We start from the raw sequence: 23,464 nt of genomic DNA on the forward strand, positions 1-23,464 counted from the left end.
AATATTTCAACCTCTAGCAATAAGCAGTATAAGACTTTTATTTTGAAAAAGTTGTGTTTAATGCAGTGTGCAGTACTGATTATCATCTCATTTGATAATTATAGAAAACTGCTACTATTCCGGCTAATGACTAAGAAGACAAAACAATTTGTTCTGTTAATGTTAGCATGCGACAATAGGAGGGGGGGGGGGCAGGGGGGGGGGGGGCTGGTGGGCACATCTCCATTAAAGAAGCGAGGTGTGTTGGTTGGTTGATTTGGGGGAGTGGGACCAAACAGGTACGTCATTGGTCCAAAAGAAGTGAGTTTTATTGTCATTTCAAACTAACAGCTGCATGCTGTACAACATCTCAGTGATGAAAGTGACACCTAACTTTGGAAGGGAAAAAACTGTCTATACTGCTCTAGATGGGCTCAAAAGGAATGGAGTAGAAGCAACATAGTATAACAAATCAAAACAGTTACCTGTGATTGTGTAATTACCTGAACTTCAGTTCAATGTACGTATAGCAAGATATGAACAGGTAGGCCTACCTAATATAAAATAGTACAGCCCTGGTCTTACACCTACATTTCAAGAAAATTTAACTTTTCAGAATACTGAACAGTCTTTCATCTCTAAATTGAATAACAGCCATAAAATTGGCAACTTAATTTTTGAAAGATAATATTATTTCACTCTGACAACCTCAAAGAACTGCAATTAAGGAACATATTAGAAAGTAGACTGCATGAGTGCTTCAGTGCTACATTGACAGTGCTTCCAGTTCTCTCTTTCTTTCACCAGGTAGTCTCTTTAATTTCTCTTTCTGCTTAAAAACTTTTACATAAAAATAAGAATTTGTGGAGGTTTTACCCTTGGGCCACAAAAACAGTATGCACCATTAGAGTTTCCTTTTCTGTTGTATGCACTCCAAGATGAAAGTGCCCCACCCACAGTGGAAAATTATACACAAAAGTTGTAGATTTGCTGAAGGACCACTTCAATGCACTGAACAAAAAATAAACGTGTTCTTTTTGAGTGTAAACTGAAACCAGATGCTGGAACACATTCCTTAGAGATGATAAATCACCATTATATTCACAATCCATATACAAGTTGCAATAATTAATTCCTTGAGTCCAATTATGTCAACAGCTGTGCTTAAAAATTTTCTCACTTTCTGTCATTACAAGGTATGGAAGTACTGCACCAAAAAGCAAGCTATGGCACAGTTCTCCTCTAACATTATTAAGTGACAAACATGAATGGCAGATTTTTATTGGGTGATAATGTCTCTTTCACCATGACCTGAGGTTCAAGACTTACTGAGGTTCAAGTAGTTGTTCAAAAAAGAACAATCTATGGTTTTCATGAAGGAATCATCCAGTATTTGGCTGAACGGCTTTAGAAAAACAATGCAAAACTCAAATGAGAATGATTGGATTAGATCTGAACCCAGTTCCCTTGATTTTGAGCCCACTCTTAACACAGTGACACCTCACTCATAAATAAGTGTTCTTCATATTTTCAAATAACAGTTCCATTAGAATAGTGCCCAGTGTAACTTATTTAAGGTGTACCCAAAGCTACAGTCCAAAGTACACTACAAGTAGTATTCCAGTGAGGTACTTACTGGTCCTCGGAGCTGATTTGTACTGCATCATTTTTTTTTTTTTTTTAAATCAACACTTAAAAAGGAGACACCTGAAACAGAGAAAATAAAACTTCTTGTTTGTGACACTATTACATCATGAACCAGTGAATATAAGTTCACACACATTCCTCGCTACTGCCCCTGTAGTTTATTTTCACCACATGAAAATATTTGTTTGAGGCAGGAAACTTTAGCGGTAATTTCAATGACATTATGACAGCTGCCCACATACACAGAGTTATTTGAGGATTTTAACATCAGTATACCATAAGCTTAGTCTTAAAGTAATTTGCAATTAGTCAAGAAGAATTTCAATCTTTATATCATCGTTGAGGAAACAATACAGCATCAATGCAAAAGTGTACAGAGTCACAGCGTGCTGTTATTGCTTTTGATATATCTCTTCAGATTAGAAAGCAGTCCCAGAGTCAAAGCTTCAGATGAAGGAAACGGATAATGTTCCAAAAGATCTACTCACCAAGAAAGAAATCTCGCTCACTTTAAAGTAGTGTATGATCACAGAGATTTATTTTTGAGAGGATTGGTAGTGAAAAGCCACTGCAATAACTGCCAATGCTTTGCAAGTCTGCTTCATGGATGGCTCTAATGTATTCATCACTGGGATAGGGGTACTAGCTTGGCAATTCCCTCTGATGTTGAAATTAGGATTACCTAATTGAACCTTGGCCTTCAGCAACTCTCCTGGAGCCGGTGCAGTTAACCCCCCTGGCTAGCACCACCTCTGGCCTTCCTGCATTTCACTAGAGTTTTCTGACATTGCAAAGACCCTATAGACCAACAGTTTTGTCCTCAAGAAGCCTCAGATCTCTCTGTACTCCTGTTATGTGAAGTTTCATTCAGTTAAAGTGATGAATTTACAATTCATTACCCATGTTTGACTTACATAGTATTGTTGTGGCTTCATTTTAAACATAAAAAATTGAAAATTTGTCATTCCCATGGTAACAGCAAGTGTTTTGTGTCAACTATGCCAACTGACTAAAATCTGGAAAAAACGAGTTGTGTATTATTGTTTCTTAAATAACAATATGTTATGTCCAAACCTAATTAAAATTTCATTATATTGTAATAGTATTCCACATTAAGAGACTAAATATATCCAAGCTGAACATAATCCCCTCCAGAATCAAATATCTTTCTGGTCTTCACAAAATACTTTTGCCTCTTTCACATACTGAACACTAGTTTCAATATCTGGTTGCTCAGAAATATTAGAGATGGTTATGTGCTGCAAATCAATTAAATTATTAGAGAAGTGCTGTCCCCAACCAAGAGAAATTAAACGTGTTTTTCTGAAGAAGGCTTTAGCCAAAAGCTAAATGTGCAACAGTCTCTTCATAGCACTGTCTGCAACTCAGTGTATCATCTTAAAGGTGATTAGCACCATCATTTTCCTGACATTGTTGATATTCCAACCTGCACTTTCCACTGTGAAAATTCCTGACTCCAAGATCAGTGGTGGACATCTGAAGCACTTGACATCATTGGAATATTTCAGTGGAATACCAAGAAGCAAAATGAAATAGTACGAACATACAAAATCCTGTAGGGCACCCAAATGAACACTCAGATTTGTAGAAAGACTCTGATTTCTTACCACTTCTGGTTATTACAAGCATAGTTAAATGATAATGTGGTTGACCTCTCTCACTCGCCTATGAACCCTGTGCCTTTCAGTTGTATAATGCATGTCCATCCAATGCATGTCCATCCTTAAACACTGTCAAGTTTGCTGTAGTTAGATTCTACATATTTAAAATGTAATCCAGATTAAATATTACATAATTACTGCCTTGCATCATCATTTAGTTTATTTGTTGTACATTGTAAGGTATTGTACTCTGAATCATTCCTAATTTATTTGCTGATTGTAGCCTGTTTCAGAAGAAATTAATCAATTAATTAATAGAGCAAGCTAAAACAAACCACACTCAAAGGCATGTGAGTTACATTTGTATCATTCTTTACAGTGTACAGCCAACATACAAAAAAGGTTTGAGATGGAAAAGGCTTTTAGAGCAGAGTTAAAATCATTGCTTGTTGAGAAGTGTTTCTACAATGTAAACAAGTCTGTTAGCTAACAGGATTACTAGGCCCACATTTATTGTTGAGTACTTTTGATTCTGTTAACTGATGGAATAACTATACTGTGGTTGTCTTTGCGAAAGACTGTTTCAGACAATCGTTTCTGTTCCCTTTGTTTCACAGTGCAATACACCTCCATGAAGTGATATGATGCTAACCTAGTTGTGATGGATATAGTGTTGACAGGTTATCATGTGTTATCTTTTCAGCAGTGTTACATAATGCAATCATGTGTTTTTGCTTTTTCAGTAGTACATTCATTTTCAAATTGTCTTTTTCATTGATTTACTTCCTTTGCACGTTGCAGTCACAATGTAGATAATGTATTTGTGATTCTCCCCTCAGTCATGTTCTGAGCGAGATGGCTATACCAGTCTTAATGAACTGGGTTGGTTGGTTGGTTTAAAAGAGGGGGGAAGGGACCAAACTGCTACGTCATCGGTCCCTTGTTCCGAATAAAACAATGCCACAAGGGTGACAATAAAACAAGTGAAGCTGACAACACAAAATGGAGAGAAAGGAAAAACCACAAGAACGACGGAAGGGCAACAAACACTTAAATGGTCAAAAGGGGAGAAGAAAACCACAGAAACAGGTAGAAGAGATTAAAACGACAAAACAGATTACCATGACTGGCTCACCATGAGAATAAAAAAGAGAAGCCAGCCACTCTGCAACACATTAAAAACTCAACCCTACGAGCACTAAGGTGGAGGACACAGAGGGGCAAAGGACATGCACTAAAACTTAGATCAAATAACAAAACACACCCTCATGAATAAAATATAAAACTAAATCACCCAATGAGGCGTTGTCAGATAAAATTAGCAGCAATGAGTCCTGTAACAGAAGATTTCGTCGCAGGGCAGTCAAAGTGCGACAGTGCACCAGAATATGGGCCACTATCAACTGGGTGCCACATCGACACTGAGGCTAGTCTTCACGGCGCAGAGGCAGCCGTGGGTTGCCAAAGTGTGGCCAATGCAGAGCCGGCAGAGAACCACAGAGTCCCTGCGAGAGGCCCACATGGAGGACTGCCACAGATTCGTAGTCTCCTTAATGGCACACAGTTTGTTGGGTGTACTGAGACTATGCCATTCCGTCTCCCAAAGCCGAAAAACCTGGCAGCGTAAAAATGAACGCAGGTCAGTTATTGGAATGCCGATCTCCATAAGCGGTTTCTGTGTGGCCTGTTTGGCCAGCCTGTCAGCAAGTTTGTTCCCTGGGATTTTGATGTGCCCTGGGGTCCACACAAACACTACTGAACGACCAGACTGATCCATGGCATAGATGGATTCCTAGATGGTCGCTACTAAAGGATGATGAGGGTAGCACTGGTCAATAGCTTGTAAGCTGCTCAAGGAGTCAGTACACAGAAGAAACGACTCCCCAGGGCATGAACGAATGTGCTCAAGAGCACGAGATCTAGCCACCAGCTCTGCAGTGAAAACACTACAGCCATTGGGCAAGGAATGCTGTTCAATATGTCCTCCATGGACATATGTGAAGCCGACATGACCATCAGCCACCGAGCCATCAGTGTAAACCACTTCATGGCCTCAGTACATGTCAAGAATTGAGAGGAAGTGACAGCGGAGAGCTGCAGGGTGAACCGAGTCCTTTGGGCCATGTGAAAGGTCCAGGAAAAGCCACAGCCTAGATGTACACCATGGAGGTGTATGCGAACGGACCTTGAGTACAGGTGGTAAAGGCAAGGACTCCAGTTCAGATAGAAGGGATCAGATGTGAACTGCAAATGTAAGCCCTGACCTGGGCTGCCGATACAGGAGATGAACTGCTGTGGGTGGGAAAAGGAGATGGTAATTCAGATGTGCAGGGGAACTACGAACGTGTGCAATGTAACTGGTGAGCAGCTGTGCATGCCTGACCTGCAATGGTGGGACTTAAGCATCCGCCAGGATGCTGGTCACTAGACTCATCCTAAAAGCTCCTGTCGCTACTCAAACACCACCGTGGTGCACTGGGTTGAGTAAACGCAATGCTGAGGGCACCGATGAACCATAAACCAGACTCCCATAGTCAAAGCGGGCCAGAACAAGGGCTCTGTAGAGCTGCAGCAGTGTAGAGCAGTCTGCACCCCAGTTGGTGGTGGTCAGGCAGCAGAGGGCATTGAGATGCTGTCAGCACTTCTACTTAAGCTGACGAAGGTGAAGAAGCCAAGTCAATCGGGCATCGAAAACCAGTCCTAAAAATCAATATGTCTCCACTACAGTGAGGGGATTGTCAGTAAGGTAAAGTTCTTGGTTCCGGATGAATGGTACGGCGTCGACAGAAGTGCATAACACACGACTTTGTGACCGAACACTGGAAGCCATGGGCTAGAGCCCATGAATGCGTCTTGTGGATGGCTCCCTGTAGGTGCCGCTCAGCAACACCAGTACTGGTGGGGCAGTACAAAATGCAGAAGTTGTCTGCATACAGAGTGGGTGAGATTGACAGCCCTACAGCTGCTGCTAGACTATTAATGGCCACTAAAACTAGAGATACACTCAATACAGAGCCCTGCGGGACACGATTCCCCTGTGTATGGGGGAACTATGGGAGGCACCAACTTGGACATGGAAAGTAGGAAGCGACAGAAAATTTTGGATAAAAATCTGAAGCGGGCCTCTAAGACCCCACTCATATAATGTGGCAAGGATATGATGTCGCCAAGTGGTATCATTCGCTTTTCATAAATAAGAAAAAGACAGCAACAAGGTGTTGGTGTCTGGAAAAGGCTGTTCAGATGACCGACACACCATACGTTCCAGCAGCTTAAGAAGAATGTTGGTGAGGCTGATGGGCCGATAGCTATCCACATCAAGTGGGTTTTTGCCAGGTCTGAGCATTGGTATGATGGTGCTCTCCCACCAGTGCGATGGAAAGACCCCATCACACCAGATCCAGTTGGCGATGTCTAGGAGATGTCATTTGTAGTCAGATGAGAGATGTTTAACCATCTGACTGTGGATCCAATCTGGCCCAGGAGCTGTGTCGGGGCAATGTGGAAGGGCACTTAGGGGCTCCCACTCTGTAAATGGGGCATATAGTGAATGAGGACTTTACCTTCCATCTGCTGTTTGAGAGTGCGAAAGGCTGGGGGGTAATTCTCCGAAACAGAGGCACGAGCATAGTGCTTAGCAAATTGCTCAGTAATTGCATTTGCATTGGTAGATAACATGCCATTGATGTTAATGCCAGTAACACCTGTCGGGGTCTGGTACATACAAACATGTCTGATCTTCGTCCAGACTTGGGAAGGTGACGTATGGCACCCAATGGTTGAGACGGACCTCTCCCAACACTCCTGTTTCCATCTTTTTGTAAGCTGGCGAACGCAGGCACGGAGCCATTTAAAAGCTATTAGGTGCCCTAGGGAAGGATGCCATTTATGTCGCTGTAGAGTTAGCTGACGCTCTTTAATGGCCTCAGCAATTTCCAGCGACCACCAAGGTACTGACTTTCGCCAGGGGCAACCTAAAGAACAAGAGATCGTGTTCTCTGCCACAGAAATGATCATTCTAGCAAGCTGCTAAACTACCACATCAATGGTACCTTGTGGGGGAGATTCAACAGTGACAGCAGAGGTGAAAGCTTCCCAGTCTGCCTTGTTTAAAGCCCATCTTGGTAGACATACGGGGGAATGGCGCTGGGGGAGTGACAGGAAGATGGGAAAGTGGTCACTACCACACAAGTCATTGTGGGCTCTCCAGTGGACAGATGGGAGAAGTCCTGGGCTGCAGAGGGATAAATCAATGGCCGAGTACGTGCCACGAGCCACACTGAAATGTGTGAGTGCCCCAGTATTCAAGAGGCAGGGGTTGAGTTGAGACAGGAAAATTTCAACATCTCTACCTCAGTCAGTAAGCACAGTGCCACCACACAAGGGGTTATGGGTGTCAAAATCTGCCAAAAGTAGGAAGGGTTTGGGGAGTTGTCGAATCAGTGTAGTCAAATTGTTCAGGGGTACTGCCCCATCTGGAGGAAGATATATGTTGCAGATAGTTATTTCCTGCATCGTCCTTATCCTGACAGCCACGGCTTCAAGAGGGGTTTGAAGGGATACAGGTTCAAGGGGTACAGGTTCACTGCATATTGAGTTCAGGACATACGACACAAACTCCACCTGACACTCGATTATAGTCGCTACGGTTCTTGTAATATCCCCTATAGCCATGGAAGGCAGGGGTCCGCATTGCTGGGAACCAGGTTTCCTGGAGGGCAATACAGAATGAAGGTGTAAAGCTTAACATCTATCGTAGCTCAGCCAAGTGGTGGAAAAAACTGCAGCAATTCCACTGGAGGATGACGTTATCATGAGGCTGGGAAGGCATTAAGCATGCAAGGAGGCAGGTTATGCCCCAGGGTCACCTGCTGCCACCAACTGAGTATTTGTATCCATTCCTACTGTGGATGAGGCATCAGTGAGATCCAGGTCCTCAGTGGATGCAGAGATCTCCACCTCACCAGCAGGTGCAGAATTGGTAGGGAGTGGTGGTGTTGGGGCCACCTCAGAACCCTTTTTCTCAGCAAACTTCTTTGTTTACTTGCCCTCACTTCTCTTTAGGGGCTTGCTGGGAGGACTTATCCAAAGTAGCTTCAGGCATGGAGGAGACCATGAAGCTCTTTGTCCAGCAGCTTTTGGCTCCTTTAGCCACTTCCAAGTGTCCAGTCTGGCATAAGTGGAGACCTTGGGAGAGAGGGTCCCAAGAGACCCCTTCCGCACGAAGTAGGTACGAGGGTCACTCCAAAAGAAGTGCACACTATTTTTTTTTAATCCATCTTTTATTCTACATGTTTGAAAGTTTTACAGTGTGTAGATACATCCTTTAGGAACAATATTTTCATTTCTCCACATAATTTCCATCCCTCTCAACTGCCTTACGCCATCTTGGAACCAGCGCCTGTATACCCGCAAGGTAAAATTCTGGACCAACCTGTTGGAGCCACTGTTTGGCAGCGTGCACAAGGGAGTCATCATCTTCACACCTTGTTCTACAAACAGAGTCTTTCAGTTTCCCAAAGAGATAATAGTCACATGGAGCCAGGTCAGGACTGTAAGGCGGGTGTTTCAGTGTTGTCCATCTGAGTTTTGTGATCGCTTCCATGTTTTTTGACTGACATGTGGTCGTGCATTGTCGTGCAACAGCAAAACATCCTGCTTTTGCCGATGTGGTCGAACACGACTCAGTCTAGCTTGAAGTTTCTACAGTGTCATCACATATGCATCAGAATTTATGGTGGTTCCACTTGGCATGACATCAACAAGCAAGAGTCCTTCGGAATCGAAAAACACCGTAGCCATAACTTTTCCACCAGAAGGTGTGGTTTTGATTTTTTTTTTCCCCCTTGGGTGAATTTGCATCATGCCACTCGATTGACTGCCTCTTCGTCTCTGGTGAAAAATGATGGAGCCATGTTTCATCACCTGTCACAATTCTTTCAAGAAATTCATCTCCATCATTCTCATAATGTTCCAAAAGTTCGCTGCATACCGTTTTTCTTGTTTCTTTGTGAGTCACTGTCATCATCCTGGGAACCCACCTGGCACAAACCTTTTTTAACGCCAACACTTTCAGTATTCTGCAAACACTTCCTTCCCCTATCCCAACGTAGCATGACAGTTCATTCACTGTGATGTGTCTGTCAGCAGTCACCAATTCGTTAACTCTCTGGAGTGTGTGCAGTACGAGGCCTGCTGCTGTGAGGACAATCCTCAATATTGCCGTGCCTGCTTTCATCACATAACATGCTTGCCCACCGACTAACTGTACTGCGATCGACAGCAGCATCTCTGTACACCTTTTTCAACCTCTTGTGGATGTTTCCCACTGTCTCGTTTTCACAGCACAGGAATTCTATGACAGCACGTTGCTTCTGACGAATGTCAAGTGTAGCAGCCATCTTGAAGACATGCTGTGATGGCACCACTCACGGGAACAGGTTGAACTAAGTTTGAAAACAAGTGGGAAGGATGTATCTACACACTGTAAAACTTTCACATATGCAGAATGAAAAGTTTATTTTTACAAAAATAGTGTGCAATTCTTTTAGAGTGACCCTCGTACTTTGGGAGCAATGGAAGGAGATTTTTCCCCCTACCACCAAGGGGGCGGATGTATTCTGGAGGCCTGGCACAGAGTGTGGTGCAACTGGTACTTGTAATGGTAATGTAGCTGCAGCATTTGTGGATGTCAACTGAACGGACAGGTGTAATTGTTCAAATTTACATTTAGCCTTGTGGTAAGTCAACCGGTCCAGGGTCTTGTACTCCATGATTTTCCGCTCCTTTTGGAGTACTGTGCAGTCTGGTGAGTAGGGGAGTGCTGCTCTCCGCAGTTGATGCAAGTGGGAGGAGGCACACAGGGAGTTCTGGATGCAGTGGATGTCCAGTCTCGACATGTGGCGCTGGAAGTGGAGCGGGAAGACATGTGCCCGAATTTCCAGCACTTGCAGCACCGCATAGGGGGAGGGACATATGGTTTAACATCACAGCAGTAAACCATCATCTTGACCTTTTCAGGCAATGAATTACCCTCAAAGGGCAGGATGAAGGCACCGGTAGCAACCCTGTTGTCTTTGGGTCCCCTGTAAATGCACCGGATGAAATGAGCACCCGCCATTCTAGATTGGTGCGGAGCTCGTCATCAGACTGCAAGAGGAGGTCACAATGGAAAATAATCCCCTGGACCATGTTGAGGCTTTTATGGGGAGTGACAGAAACAGGAATATCACCCAGCCGGTCACAAGCAAGTAACGCCCGGGATTGGGCTGGGGATGCTGTCTGAATCAAGGCTCCACCACTTCTCATCTTGGACAGCGCTATCACTTTCCCAAACTTATCCTCACGATGATCAATAACAAATTGAGGCTTCATAGGTAGATTAAATACAGAGGCAAATATGGCTCTTCTTTCTGTAGTCCTACGTTCCTGCCATGGTGTAGCGAGGGAGGGAAACGATTTAGGGTCATATCTGTCAGCATTGTACACGATCTTGCCCTTCTTAGAGACTGCTGGCGTCATGCGGTCACCAGCAAGAGACGACTTAGTCCATTTCATTGTGGGTCATCCGCGCTGATGCCACCCACTCTGATCAGGGGCTCTCCCCACGGGTGCCACCCAGACACAGCAAAGGCCACCTGGCATGGTGGCCAATGCCGGGAGTCCTGATGCCCCAGGAAGACAGGCATCTACTCCTTGGCATACGTGGGGAGTTTACAGCTCAGGCATCAGCAGTGCAATCCCTGTGTTGTCAGGAGGCTATCCACCAAATGGGTACATGACAGCCCCACCACAACAGACTGGCTACCATGCTGGATATTGGGCACAGAGAAATCCAATACTGTCATGGGGGCGAAAGGAGGACAGGAGACAACAGAAGAAGATGACATAACCCGGATAGTGTCCTCACCAAAATAGTTGAATTGCAGGTGGAGATGCAAAGCCATGACAAGAGGTTCAGGAGATTGAATCTAAGGGCACTATGAATCACTCATGCACCATGTAAGACATCCTTCCCCATATGGCCTGCACTTCTGTAGAATTTGGAAAGTGGCAGGTCAAACCAAAAGATGGGACCTGAACTTATAGGGCTGAAAAGTGAGAGACTCCTTTTAGTCGCCTCTTACAACAGGCAGGGATACTTCAGGCCTATTCTAGCCCCCGGACTCACAGGGGGCTTAATGTACTGGGACTCGTATTAAAGAGGACCAGGTTTATTGCCCACCCAGCCATCCTAACTCGTGTTTTCCATGCTTTCCCAATATTGCTAAGGTTAATGGAGGGATGGTTCCTTCAACTAGACCAGGGCCAACTTGCTGCCTTCTCCTCACCTAATCCTATCCTACTTTGTTAATTTTTTATATTTGTATAAATTATTTCCGTAATGTATCTGACATGTCTGATACTATTGCACTAAATGGACTATGGATGAATTAATGTGAATAAATAAATAAAGTCAATAAATAATCATCTTTGAAACAGTAACATGAGAAATGGGCTTGGAACCCAAAACCTAGCTCAATTAAAATAAAATGTTGAGAATAACAGGTAGCAAAGCATTTTCTTATGTAATAAAGAAAAGACTGTGTGTGTGTGTGTTTAAACTGAGTGAAAATGTTGACACCAGCCACAGTTACACAGACCAATGCTATACTGTTTTTTAACACATTTTGTTTTCTGGCCCTGAAACCATATCTGGATTTAGGTGGTTATGTCACATACAGGCCTATCACAAGGTAACTTCATTATAAACTAGAAAATTTATAACACACACAGTTGGAATGAAAAGTTATTTAATTGTTCAATAAAAATATAGGTTTTAGTGAAGCATAGACATGAATACTCCTCTTTATCATGTAGGATTGATGTATCCATGCCCTCATATTTGCTCTCTCATTTGTCCTAACAGCACCCAATATAACTGTGCCACTCAAGAGGCCACACCAGCTAAATTTTTTTTTACAATTTTTATAGTTTTGACTGCAAAAATCTCACAAACATGTACATTTTCATTGGCCAAAATGTTTGACTCTATTCACTAACTCCTGCACCAGTAAGTGGCAATACTTTCCATGGTAACTGAACATTTCATCACAGATTTTAGAGGTCCAACTGACAAACTCCAATTTTCTTATTCAAATGCTTCTTCATATTTGTCAGGGTTAGATTAGATTAGTACTTGTTCCATAGATAATGAATACGACACTTCGTAATGATGTGGAACATGTCAGGTTAATAAAAGGTGTCTATACAAGATATTACATTAGACAAAATATTGCATGACCCCTTTTTTTTTTTTTTTTTTTTGGGAGGTTGAGAAATTACCCACTTACTATATCCAAAAATTCATCTAATGAGTAGAAGGAGTTGCTATTAAGAAATTCTTTTAATTTCCTTTTAAATGCTATATGGCTATCTGTCACACTTTTGATGCTATTAGGTAAGTGGCCAAAGACTTTTGTGGCAGCATAAGTTACCCACTTCTGAGCCAAAGTTAGATTTAACCTTGAGTAGTGAAGATCATCCTTTCTCCTAGTGTTGTAGCCATGTACACTGCTATTACTTTTGAATTCATTCGGATTGTTAATAACAAATTTCATGAGTGAATATATATATTGTGAGGCTACAGTGAAGATTTCTAGCTCTTTAAATAAGTGTCTGCAGGATGATCTTGGATGAGCTCCAGCAATTATTCTGATTACACGCTTTTGTGCAATGAACACACTTTTACTCAATGATGAGTTACCCCAGAATATGATGCCATATGAAAGCAGAGAATGAAAATAGGCGTGGTAAGCTAATTTACTCAGATGTATATTGCCAAAATTTGCAGTGACCCTAATAGCATAAGTAGCTGAACTCAAATGTTTCAACAGATCCTCAGTGTGTTTTTTCCAGTTCAACCCCTCATCAATGCATACACCTAGAAATTTTGAATATTCTACCTTAACTACCGATTTCTGATCAAAGTCTATATTTATTAATGGGGTCATTCCATTTACTGTATGGAACTGTATATACTGTGTTTTGTCAAAGTTTAACGAGAGCCCATTTGCAGAGAATCACTTAATGACTTTCTGAAAAACATCATTTACAATTTCACCAGTTAATTGTTGTCTGTCGCGTGTGATAGCTATACTTGTATCATCGGCAAAAAGTACCAGCTTTGCATCTTCGTGAATATTGAATGGCAAGTCATTGATATATATTAAGAACAGCAGAGGACCCAAGACTGAACCTTGCGGCACCCCATTCTTGATTGTTCCCCAGTTTGAGAAATCACCAGTTTTTTGCATATTATGTGAACTGTTTATTTCAACTTTCTGCACTTTTCCAGTTAGGTATGATTTAAACCATTTGAGCACTGTCCCATTCATACCACAGTACTTGAGCTTATCTAGAAGTATTCCATAATTTACACAATCAAAAGCCTTTGATAGATCACAAAAAATCCCAACGGGTGACTTACGGTTACTCAGAGCATTTAATATTTCATTAGTGAAACTATATATAGCATTTTCCATTGAGAAACCCTTCTGGAAACCAAACTGAAATTTTGTTAAAACTTTATTTTTACAAAGGTGTGAAGCTACTCTACAATACATTACTTTTTCAAGAATTTTGGACAAGGAAGTCAGAAGAGAGATTGGGCGGTAGTTGTTGACATCAGACGTATCCCCTTTTTTATGCAGTGGTATAACAATGGCATACTTCAGTCTATCTGGGAAAATACCCTGCTTCAGAGAGCTATTACATATGTGGCTAAGAACCCCACTTATTTCTTGCAAACAAGCTTCATTATCCTGCTGGAAATGCCATCAATCCCATGTGAGCTTTTATTCTTGAGAGAGTTTATTATCTTCCTAATTTCAGATGGAGATGTGGGTGGAATTTCAATTGTATCAAATGGTGTGGGTAAGGCGTCTTCCATTAACTGCCGTGCTTCTTCTAATGAACATTTAGATCCTATTTTCTCTACAACATTTAAAAAAATGATTATTCAAAATGTTTTCAACTTACGGCTTGTTGTTTATCAAGTTTCCATTCGCTTTGAAGATGATGCCGTCATCCTGTACTCTTGGTTGTCCTGTCTCCCTTGTAATAATATTCCAAATTTTTTTGATTTTGTTATCAGAGGTATTAATCTCAGACATGATGCACATGCTTCTGGACTTTTTAATAACCTTTCTTAATGTAGCACAGTAGTTTTTACAATACTTGGCTGTTTCTGGGTCATTACTCTTTCTTGTTGTTAGATACAGTTTCCTTTTGTGGTTAGAAGATATTTTTATTCCTTTAGTAAGCCTTTTTTTGCATAGTTTCTTATAATTAGATTGAACTACTTTCTTGGGGAAACAGCTTTCCAATTCTCTTACAAGTCTATCATGAAATAAGTTATATTTTAAATTAGCATCGGGTTCCTTGTACACCTCATCCCAGTCTAACTGCTGAAGATTTTCTCTGAAATTTCTAATTGTTGAGTCATTAATTGAATGCACAACTTTGGAGGGTAGTTTTGAATTACCGAATGGAGCTATGTCATACACTATAACTAGCTGAGCATCATGATCGGAAAGCCCATTCTCAACAGGACAAGAATTTATGTTTTTGAACCTATCTTGGTCTATAAAAGTGTTATCTATCAATGTGCTGCTGTCCTGTACTACTCGAGTAGGAAAATTAATGACATATGTCAAATTGAAAGAACCGAGCAAGACTTCCAGGTCATTCTTCCTATTACACGCTTGCAATGAATCAACATTGAAGTCCCCACAAATAATAATTTGCTTTCCCCTATCTGACAGATAGCACAACAAGGCATCCAAGTTTTCCAGGAATAAATGAAAGTTTCCTGAAGGGGACCTATATACACTTACAATTATAAACGAGCCCTCCTTCAGTTTAAGTTGACAGGCACATGCTTCTATATGTTGCTCTAGACAAAATTTTTTGTAGCTAACAAGGGAACCTCCCCATCGCACCCCCCTCAGATTTAGTTATAAGTTGGCACAGTGGATAGGCCTCGATAAACTGTACACAGATCAATTGAGAAAACAGGAAGAAGTTGTGTGGAACTGTGAAAAAATAAGCAAAATATACAAACTGAGTAGTCCATGGGCCACATAGGTAACATCATGGACAATGTGAGCTCAGGAGCGCCGTGGTCTCGTGGTAGCATGAGCAGCTGCAGAATGAGAGGTCCTTGGTTCAAGTCTTCCCTCTGGTGAGAATTTTACTTTCTTTATTTTTGCATAGTTATTATCTATCCATTCGTTCATTGACGTCTCTGTTCACTGTAATAAGTTTAGTGTCTGTGTTTTGCGACCGCATCGCAAAACCATGTGATTAGTAGACGAAAGGACGTGCCTCTCCAATGGGAACCGAAAACATTTGATCGCAAGGTCATAGTTCAACCGATTCCTCCACAGGAAAACACATCTGATATATTCTATACGACACTGGTAACGGCATGTGCGTCACATGACAGGAATATGTTGTCGACCCACCTAACTTGTACACTTGGCAAATGGGTAAAAAGATTCTTCTACCTTGCCCGATTTAGGTTTTCTTGTGGATGTGATAATCACTCCCAAAAAAGTGATGAAAACATAAGAGTTTGTCACATAAACTGAAAATAAAAAAATTAAACTTATCACTCGATGCAAGATTTGAACCAAGGACCTCTTGTTACGCAGCTGCTCACGTTACCACGGCGCTCCTGTGTTCCTAGTGTCCTTGATGTTACCTGTCTTCACACGAACTACTCAGTTTGTATATTTTGCTTATTTTTTCACAGTTCCACACAACTTCTTCCTGTTTTCTCAATTGATCTGTGTTCAGTTTTTCAAGGCCTATCCACTGTGCCAACTTATAACTAAATCTGAGGGGGGTGTGATGGGGGGGTTCCCTTGTAAGCTTTCTACACAGTGATAACTTTTGACATATGTGGCAACTCCTCCTCCCACCTTATTCTCTCTACTCATATGTGCAGCTAGTTTATAACCACTGATATTTACCTTTTCCATATCAGACACAATGTGATGCTCAAACAGGCATAGTATATCTATTACATTGTTAGATTCAATGTCATCTAAACAAACCAGGAGCTCATCTACTTTATTCTTCAATCCCGGAATATTTCTCTGAGAATTTACTTTTTTCTTTAATCCACCAATATTTTGGTTAAATATGGTAACATTATTATTGACTTTCCTGTTGTGAGAATTTTGTGAGTTTTGGACCTCTTTAGCACCTGCCTGCCTGAACTTCTCATTGGACACTGATATTAGCTTAAAAGAGAGGTACATCCATGAGTACTAGTGTCCCCCTTTATGGATTTCGCTAACAACCCTTTCATATTGAGATGTAGGCCATGCCTTGTGAAATCCCTCCTATCAATAGCCTCGACAGGAACCAGTCCAATGTCTGACAAAGTGGCCGCCCTACGCAACTGATCCAACTCCATATTTACCCTCCTCACAGAGCGGTTCAACTGGGGCTGATCATGCCGCACGAAAGCAGGCACCAGCCAAACATTGGTATGGGTTGTTGCTGAGGCTATTTTCACCAGGTCACACTCAATGCTGTAGCCCTGATCCCTATCAGTACTGTTTCCCACTCCACCCACTACCATCTCATGATCCTGCTTTGTGAATCCCTTGCACAAGGAACCTATATCCTCTACCACCTGGCTAAGACTTTCACTTGGCTTGAAAAAGTTTGCGACCTGGTACCTGTCACCTAATTTTTCCTGCAAAATCTGGCCCACACCTCTTCCATGGCTGCTACCTAGCAACAGAACTTTCCTCTTACTTTCTACTTTTTTTGAAACAGTTGGTTTCCTAGTGAAATTCTGTTGCATCTTAACTACATCTACTTCTACTGGAACCTCTTCCTAACTTAACTGTGGTAGCAAGGCAAATCTATTGGTTGTGCCAATTGGGAAACTGTCAGACACTGTCCTCTTTCTGTGGCCCCTGTTCCCAGCTACCACTTCCCACCGCTGTTTGCCCTCCTCCCCCCTTAACCTCTTCAGTTCCTCCCTCTACACCCTCTATCAGTTTCGGTTCCATCAGATTATTATACATCTCGCAAAGAAACTCAAAATATATTTTCCATTTTTGGGTAAGATTTTTCACAAACTGTTTTACTAGGCTCAGATTGATGTGTAGTGGTGATCATCAAATTTTTTCCCACATGCACAATAATCTTGTATGAAAAGAAAGAGCCAATGAACCCATCATGCAACCACTGACATCTAAATTTCATCTTCCTGTAGTCATTAACAGAAATACTAGCTGAAATATATATCATTAAATCAATGAAAAAGTCATTTATAGAATATTGAGTGAGAGTTCTTTGTAATAAAGAAAATGGTGTGTGATGCAGCCATTTTGTCATTACACAGGATTTTCAGAAATTCCAATTACAAACTTCTAGGACTTTTAGAGGGGTGCAAATACATAATATTTTGAATTTGAACCTATGTCCAGAAATGTACCATTCCCATCCTACAGCTGTTTGATAACATGTTTAGTAAGTATGCAACAGGGGAGTCATGTTGGGGGGTGCTGATGGATTGGCTGATGTCATTTGACGTCTGTCCTACACCTCTGACTTGGTTTGAGCATCATCCACGTATCTGTGCGTGTTAGAGCGACATGGCTGAGTACACATTTGCAGAATATACTGACACAATCCTTCTATATGGTGAAGTTCACAGTAATGGAAGAGCTGCTCGTCACCTTTATCAATCCACAAGCTAGTTATGCACAACGTCTGACTCCATCAAATACCCTTTTTACTAGAATTACACAATGGTTTCAAGAAAGGGGTACCTTCACCCTCAGCAGACATGACTAATGCTCCAAGGAGACACTGCACATCCAAAATGGAAGAGGCTGTACTGCATCATGTTGACAGGGCGGGGAGGGGGGGGGGGGGGAGGGGGGGAGGGAGGGAGAGCATGAAGATGAAGGAGCACCATAAGGGGGGGGGGGAGGAGAGGTCAAGTGGGCAACATAGCAAGAATGTAAGTAATATAAGTAATATGTTATTAGTAGTAGTAAAACAAACTTACTGAAATTGGAGCAGAAACAACTATTTGCCACTTTTATAGTCAAATAAATAAGAACTACCATAGACTAAGAGATTCAACAGAGAAACCATACACATACACTCCTGGAAATTGAAATAAGAACACCGTGAATTCATTGTCCCAGGAAGGGGAAACTTTATTGACACATTCCTGGGGTCAGATACATCACATGATCACACTGACAGAACCACAGGCACATAGACACAGGCAACAGAGCATGCACAATGTCGGCACTAGTACAGTGTATATCCACCTTTCGCAGCAATGCAGGCTGCTATTCTCCCATGGAGACAATCGTAGAGATGCTGGATTTAGTCCTGTGGAACAGCTTGCCATGCCATTTCCACCTGGCGCCTCAGTTGGACCAGCGTTCGTGCTGGACGTGCAGACCGCGTGAGACGACGCTTCATCCAGTCCCAAACATGCTCAATGGGGGACAGATCCGGAGATCTTGCTGGCCAGGGTAGTTGACTTACACCTTCTAGAGCACGTTGGGTGGCACGGGATACATGCGGACGTGCATTGTCCTGTTGGAACAGCAAGTTCCCTTGCCGGTCTAGGAATGGTAGAACGATGGGTTCGATGACGGTTTGGATGTACCGTGCACTATTCAGTGTCCCCTCGACGATCACCAGTGGTGTACGGCCAGTGTAGGAGATCGCTCCCCACACCATGATGCCGGGTATTGGCCCTGTGTGCCTCGGTCGTATGCAGTCCTGATTGTGGCGCTCACCTGCACGGCGCCAAACACGCATACGACCATCATTGGCACCAAGGCAGAAGCGACTCTCATCGCTGAAGACGACACGTATCCATTCGTCCCTCCATTCACGCCTGTCGCGACACCACTGGAGGTGGGCTGCACGTTGTTGGGGCGTGAGCGGAAGACGGCCTAACGGTGTGCGGGACCGTAGCCCAGCTTCATGGAGACGGTTGCGAATGGTCCTCGCCGATACCCCAGGAGCAACAGTGTCCCTAATTTGCTGGGAAGTGGCGGTGCGGTCCCCTACGGCACTGCGTAGGATCCTACGGTCTTGGCGTGCATCCGTGCGTCGCTGCGGTCCGGTCCCAGGTCGACGGGCACGTGCACCTTCCGCCGACCACTGGTGACAACATCGATGTACTGTGGAGACCTCACGCCCCACGTGTTGAGCAATTCGGCGGTACGTCCACCCGGCCTCCCGCATGCCCACTATACGCCCTCGCTCAAAGTCCGTCAACTGCACATACGGTTCACGTCCACGCTGTCGCGGCATGCTACCAGTGTTAAAGACTGCGATGGAGCTCCGTATGCCATGGCAAACTGGCTGACACTGACGGCGGCGGTGCACAAATGCTGCGCAGCTAGCGCCATTCGACGGCCAACACCGTGGTTCCTGGTGTGTCCGCTGTGCCGTGCGTGTGATCATTGCTTGTACAGCCCTCTCGCAGTGTCCGGAGCAAGTATGGTGGGTCTGACACACCGGTGTCAATGTGTTCTTTTTTCCATTTCCAGGAGTGTATATTACTCAGGAGTAATCATTCTGATAACATATGCTACCAAAAGGAACCTAAACAATTTCTCAAAAATAATTTAGTGGTGAAGACCACATGATCAACCAGTGATCCGAGCTTCATAATCTGCCATGCACATCACACTATGTATGCAACATAAAGGCACAATGAATACAGAAACTGTATTACCCAACCAACAGCAGCCTATAGGTACCACAATAGTGCACACTGAAATGAAAAGTTGTACTCCTCAGTACACCAGCAATGGAACACAACAATTATGGGGAGCACCTGACAAACCACCGGTAATTGCGAGAACCGAACTACAGGTGGTAATATATGTAATTTATTTTTATAAACTAGTTAAGGGAGGGTGGAAGGGGGAGGGGAGCACAAGTTGCAGGCGGTAGTCAGACGGATGAAAATGCTCAACACTGAAGTCAATACATGACAGTCAACCCAGTAAACAAAATGTCATGATGAGAATATTAGAAACGGAGTGGTGGAGGAGGGAGGGGGAACTGGGTATACAAGAGTTTGTGACCAAGGGGTTGGCAGAAATGACAAAGGGGTTGGTGGTAGGCGAAGAGAGTATGAACTCTACATCACTTTGGAACACAGTAAAGAAAAACTAAACTGCAAATTGATTGGTTCGTCCAAAACTTTATCTGGCTGCTTTATTTTGCTCTTAAAAATCTCAAGTTCTACATGTGGATCCTTCTAACAGGACCGCATTTGGACAACATTTATAAATGAGGAGGGTTCGTAGTATAGATAACTCACTAACGGTTTGGAATCATGCATCAAGAAATATACACTCAGATATTTTGGAGGAATTTGAGACTTTTTTATGAGCAAAATACAGGAGTCAGATAAAGTTCTGAACAAACAAGTCGATATTTGGTTTAGTCAGTTCTTTGCTCTATTCCAAAATGATGTATCATTTCCACCAACCTCCTGACAAGTGCCTGCATACCTATCTGCCTCCCTACCTCTCATTTGCCTCCCTCCCCTCCCTTCTCCAAGTCTCACCTTTTCTAATATTCTCACAGTGACATTTTGTTCCCCAGGTTGACTGTCATGTACTGAGTTCACTTTCCAGCTATTTCACCCCTCTGACTACCACCTGCAATTGGTACTTCCCCTCCACTCCTCTCCTCCTCCCCCCCTCCCCCTTACAAATCTTATTGGTCTATCATGTGCTTCCATCATCACTGTGTTCCATTGCCAATATATGAGGAGTACAACTTTTGATTACGGTATGCCCTATTATTTGTGGTACCTATAGGCTGCGGTTGGTTAGATAACAAGGTTTCTGCATTTGTTGTGTCTTTATGCCGCATATGTGGTATGACTGGATACCGGATGATGGAGCTCGCTTTACTGGTTGATTATGTGGTCTTCATCACTAAATTTTCTTTTTTACTGTTTATGTTCCTATTTGTTGGCATATATTATTTGTCCAATTACTCCCGAGTAACATGCATATGGTTTCTCTGTTGAATCTATTACTCTCTGGTAGTTCTTATTTATTTGATTATAAAAATGGCAAATAGTTGTTTCTGGTCCAATTTCTGTAAGTTTGTTTTACTACAACTGATAACGTATTTACACTCTTGCTAGGTTGCCCACTGGGACCCCTCTTTTTTGCTCCATTTTCATTCTCCCCCTACACGTTTCTCCAGCCCTCCACCCCACCCCCCCTACCCATCTATCTCTACTACCCCATTCCCACCGTATCTGTCCATGAATGTGTTTATACCAGGATGGCAAGTACATTTTTAGTGCTTTATGAAAGACAACTTTGTGGTTTAATGTATGTTTTTACCAGGGACATATCAGGAAAAAGTTGTTTTTAAAGATTGTTATTGGTAAGGTTTTTATGCTTCTAAAGGGTTGCAAGTTCAGATGTTGTTTTTCTTTTTTTCATTGTCGTATTATTTCTTTTTTCCTTAATACTAATACTGTGGTTCACATGTAATGATTTTTACATGCCAACATGGCATACAACTTTGTCATATGCACAATATGTGGCACTTCTGTGTTTTACTGTTCAATGATTTTAAGTATGTGACTGCTTTTGATACAGATTTCAAAAGTATTAGTTTTATTGTTGACTTGCACTGTTATGGTATTAACTCTTGTATTTTTGAGTGTTTGAGAACATTGTAATACATACGAAATGTTTCCTATATCCTGATAAAGCACCCCCTCCCCAAGGTTTCCTTAGAGCAACAGTAGTAGACTGCCGGTAAACTGTATGCACTGTAACTGTTCATTTTCACTTCATAATAAGTATATATTTTTTATATTGTATTTGTCTTTTCATAAATGCCATTTTGACTATGTTACGTAAGTAATGAAACAATATGTTTTTACCTGGCATGTGCTCCAAAATAAGGTAATATCTGTATTGTACATGTGTAAATTTGGTTTTCTGTCCGGTAGGACGATTTTAAAACGGGTCTCTGGCACAAACTAGTTCTCAGGTAAATAAAAGAAAATGGAATTTGCAACTTTGACTGGTTTTTCATTGTACTGTTTACCAGATGTTGCAGACCTGCAATTATTTCAGAATGCTGGAAGCTCATACATATCTGTTTATCAGCAGGAGAGCAATAAAATGTAATATAATAAATTGCAAATGCGGATGCAATAACAAAGGTGAAAGGAATGTTAGAAACAAAGAAAACAAATTTGTGGACGTATGCTTGAAGAAAATCAAATGATATTTTCACAATAAGCTAATTAACAAACACAGAATGTTGATTTGTCTTAGTATTAATTTTATTAACTGCTTGGCACAAAACATGACACCGTGTTAAAAAAATTCTTCATGAAGTTTCTTTTCATCATTTCTCGGGAAAGAAATTATATCACTGTTCTCCAATAAGCCTCTCATTAAATGGTGTCTTAACATAAGGCAGTAACACCCCTAAGATATAAGTTATTATTTATTGTTTATGATGGTCTGATACATCTTCCTAAGGTGAACATTGTTCATTTGCATAAGCAACATTTGTGGGCACAATAAACAATATACACAATGACTTTCCTTTCTGAAATCAATTTATTTTTTAAGGCATTTGAGGGAAGAATGCCTATTTGTAATACTTAACCCTCATAACACCAACAAGTTTTTAGTAACACGTATTACTGTGGAGGGGGGGGGGGGGGGGAGATAGGTAGAGGTAGGTAGGTTACATATTGTACAGTTCATTTTAATGACTCTTTTATTGAAACGATGAGGAACGAATCAGTTTACAGGATTTGTACATATGATTAACTGTTAACATGAATGAACACCATTTTATTCCTGCTCACGCAATTCTGACATTGAATTATGAATTATTCAGCACAAGCTTTTGTATTTTGTTTGTCAAGTATGACTCAAACCAGCTTTGTAAAAAGTCAGCAGTTCCAGAAAACTTGAAGCACTCCGTCATGAGCCAAAAATGAGTTTAATATTCTGGTCCTGCGATGCAGGATGTATCAGATATTAAGCTGATAAGAACAGATACTACACTTTGATCTTAGCCAAAAGGAGCTTTTATAAGAGAGTATAATGATTTACACAATCTAAGGCCTTGGAGAGATCACAAAAAATACCAACTGGCATCATCAT

At 42.0% G+C, this 23,464-nt stretch overlaps 1 protein-coding gene and 1 non-coding gene across 2 annotated transcripts in view; both read right to left on the reverse strand.

Annotated features, from left to right (window-relative positions):
* Positions 1–23,464, reverse strand: part of LOC126248784 (cullin-1-like) — a 172,457-nt gene that overhangs the window by 147,873 nt on the left and 1,120 nt on the right. The window contains exon 2 of the mRNA XM_049950160.1: positions 1,616–1,686. Coding sequence (XP_049806117.1) covers positions 1,616–1,646 — 31 coding nt within the window. The 5' untranslated portion in view covers positions 1,647–1,686. The remainder of the gene's footprint in view (positions 1–1,615; positions 1,687–23,464) is intronic.
* Positions 23,209–23,403, reverse strand: LOC126250421 (U2 spliceosomal RNA). The gene has a single exon (XR_007545677.1). It is a non-coding gene; the product is annotated as a U2 spliceosomal RNA (small nuclear RNA).

This window comes from Schistocerca nitens, chromosome 3 (assembly GCF_023898315.1).
Source record: "Schistocerca nitens isolate TAMUIC-IGC-003100 chromosome 3, iqSchNite1.1, whole genome shotgun sequence".
Lineage (NCBI taxonomy): Eukaryota > Metazoa > Arthropoda > Insecta > Orthoptera > Acrididae > Schistocerca > Schistocerca nitens.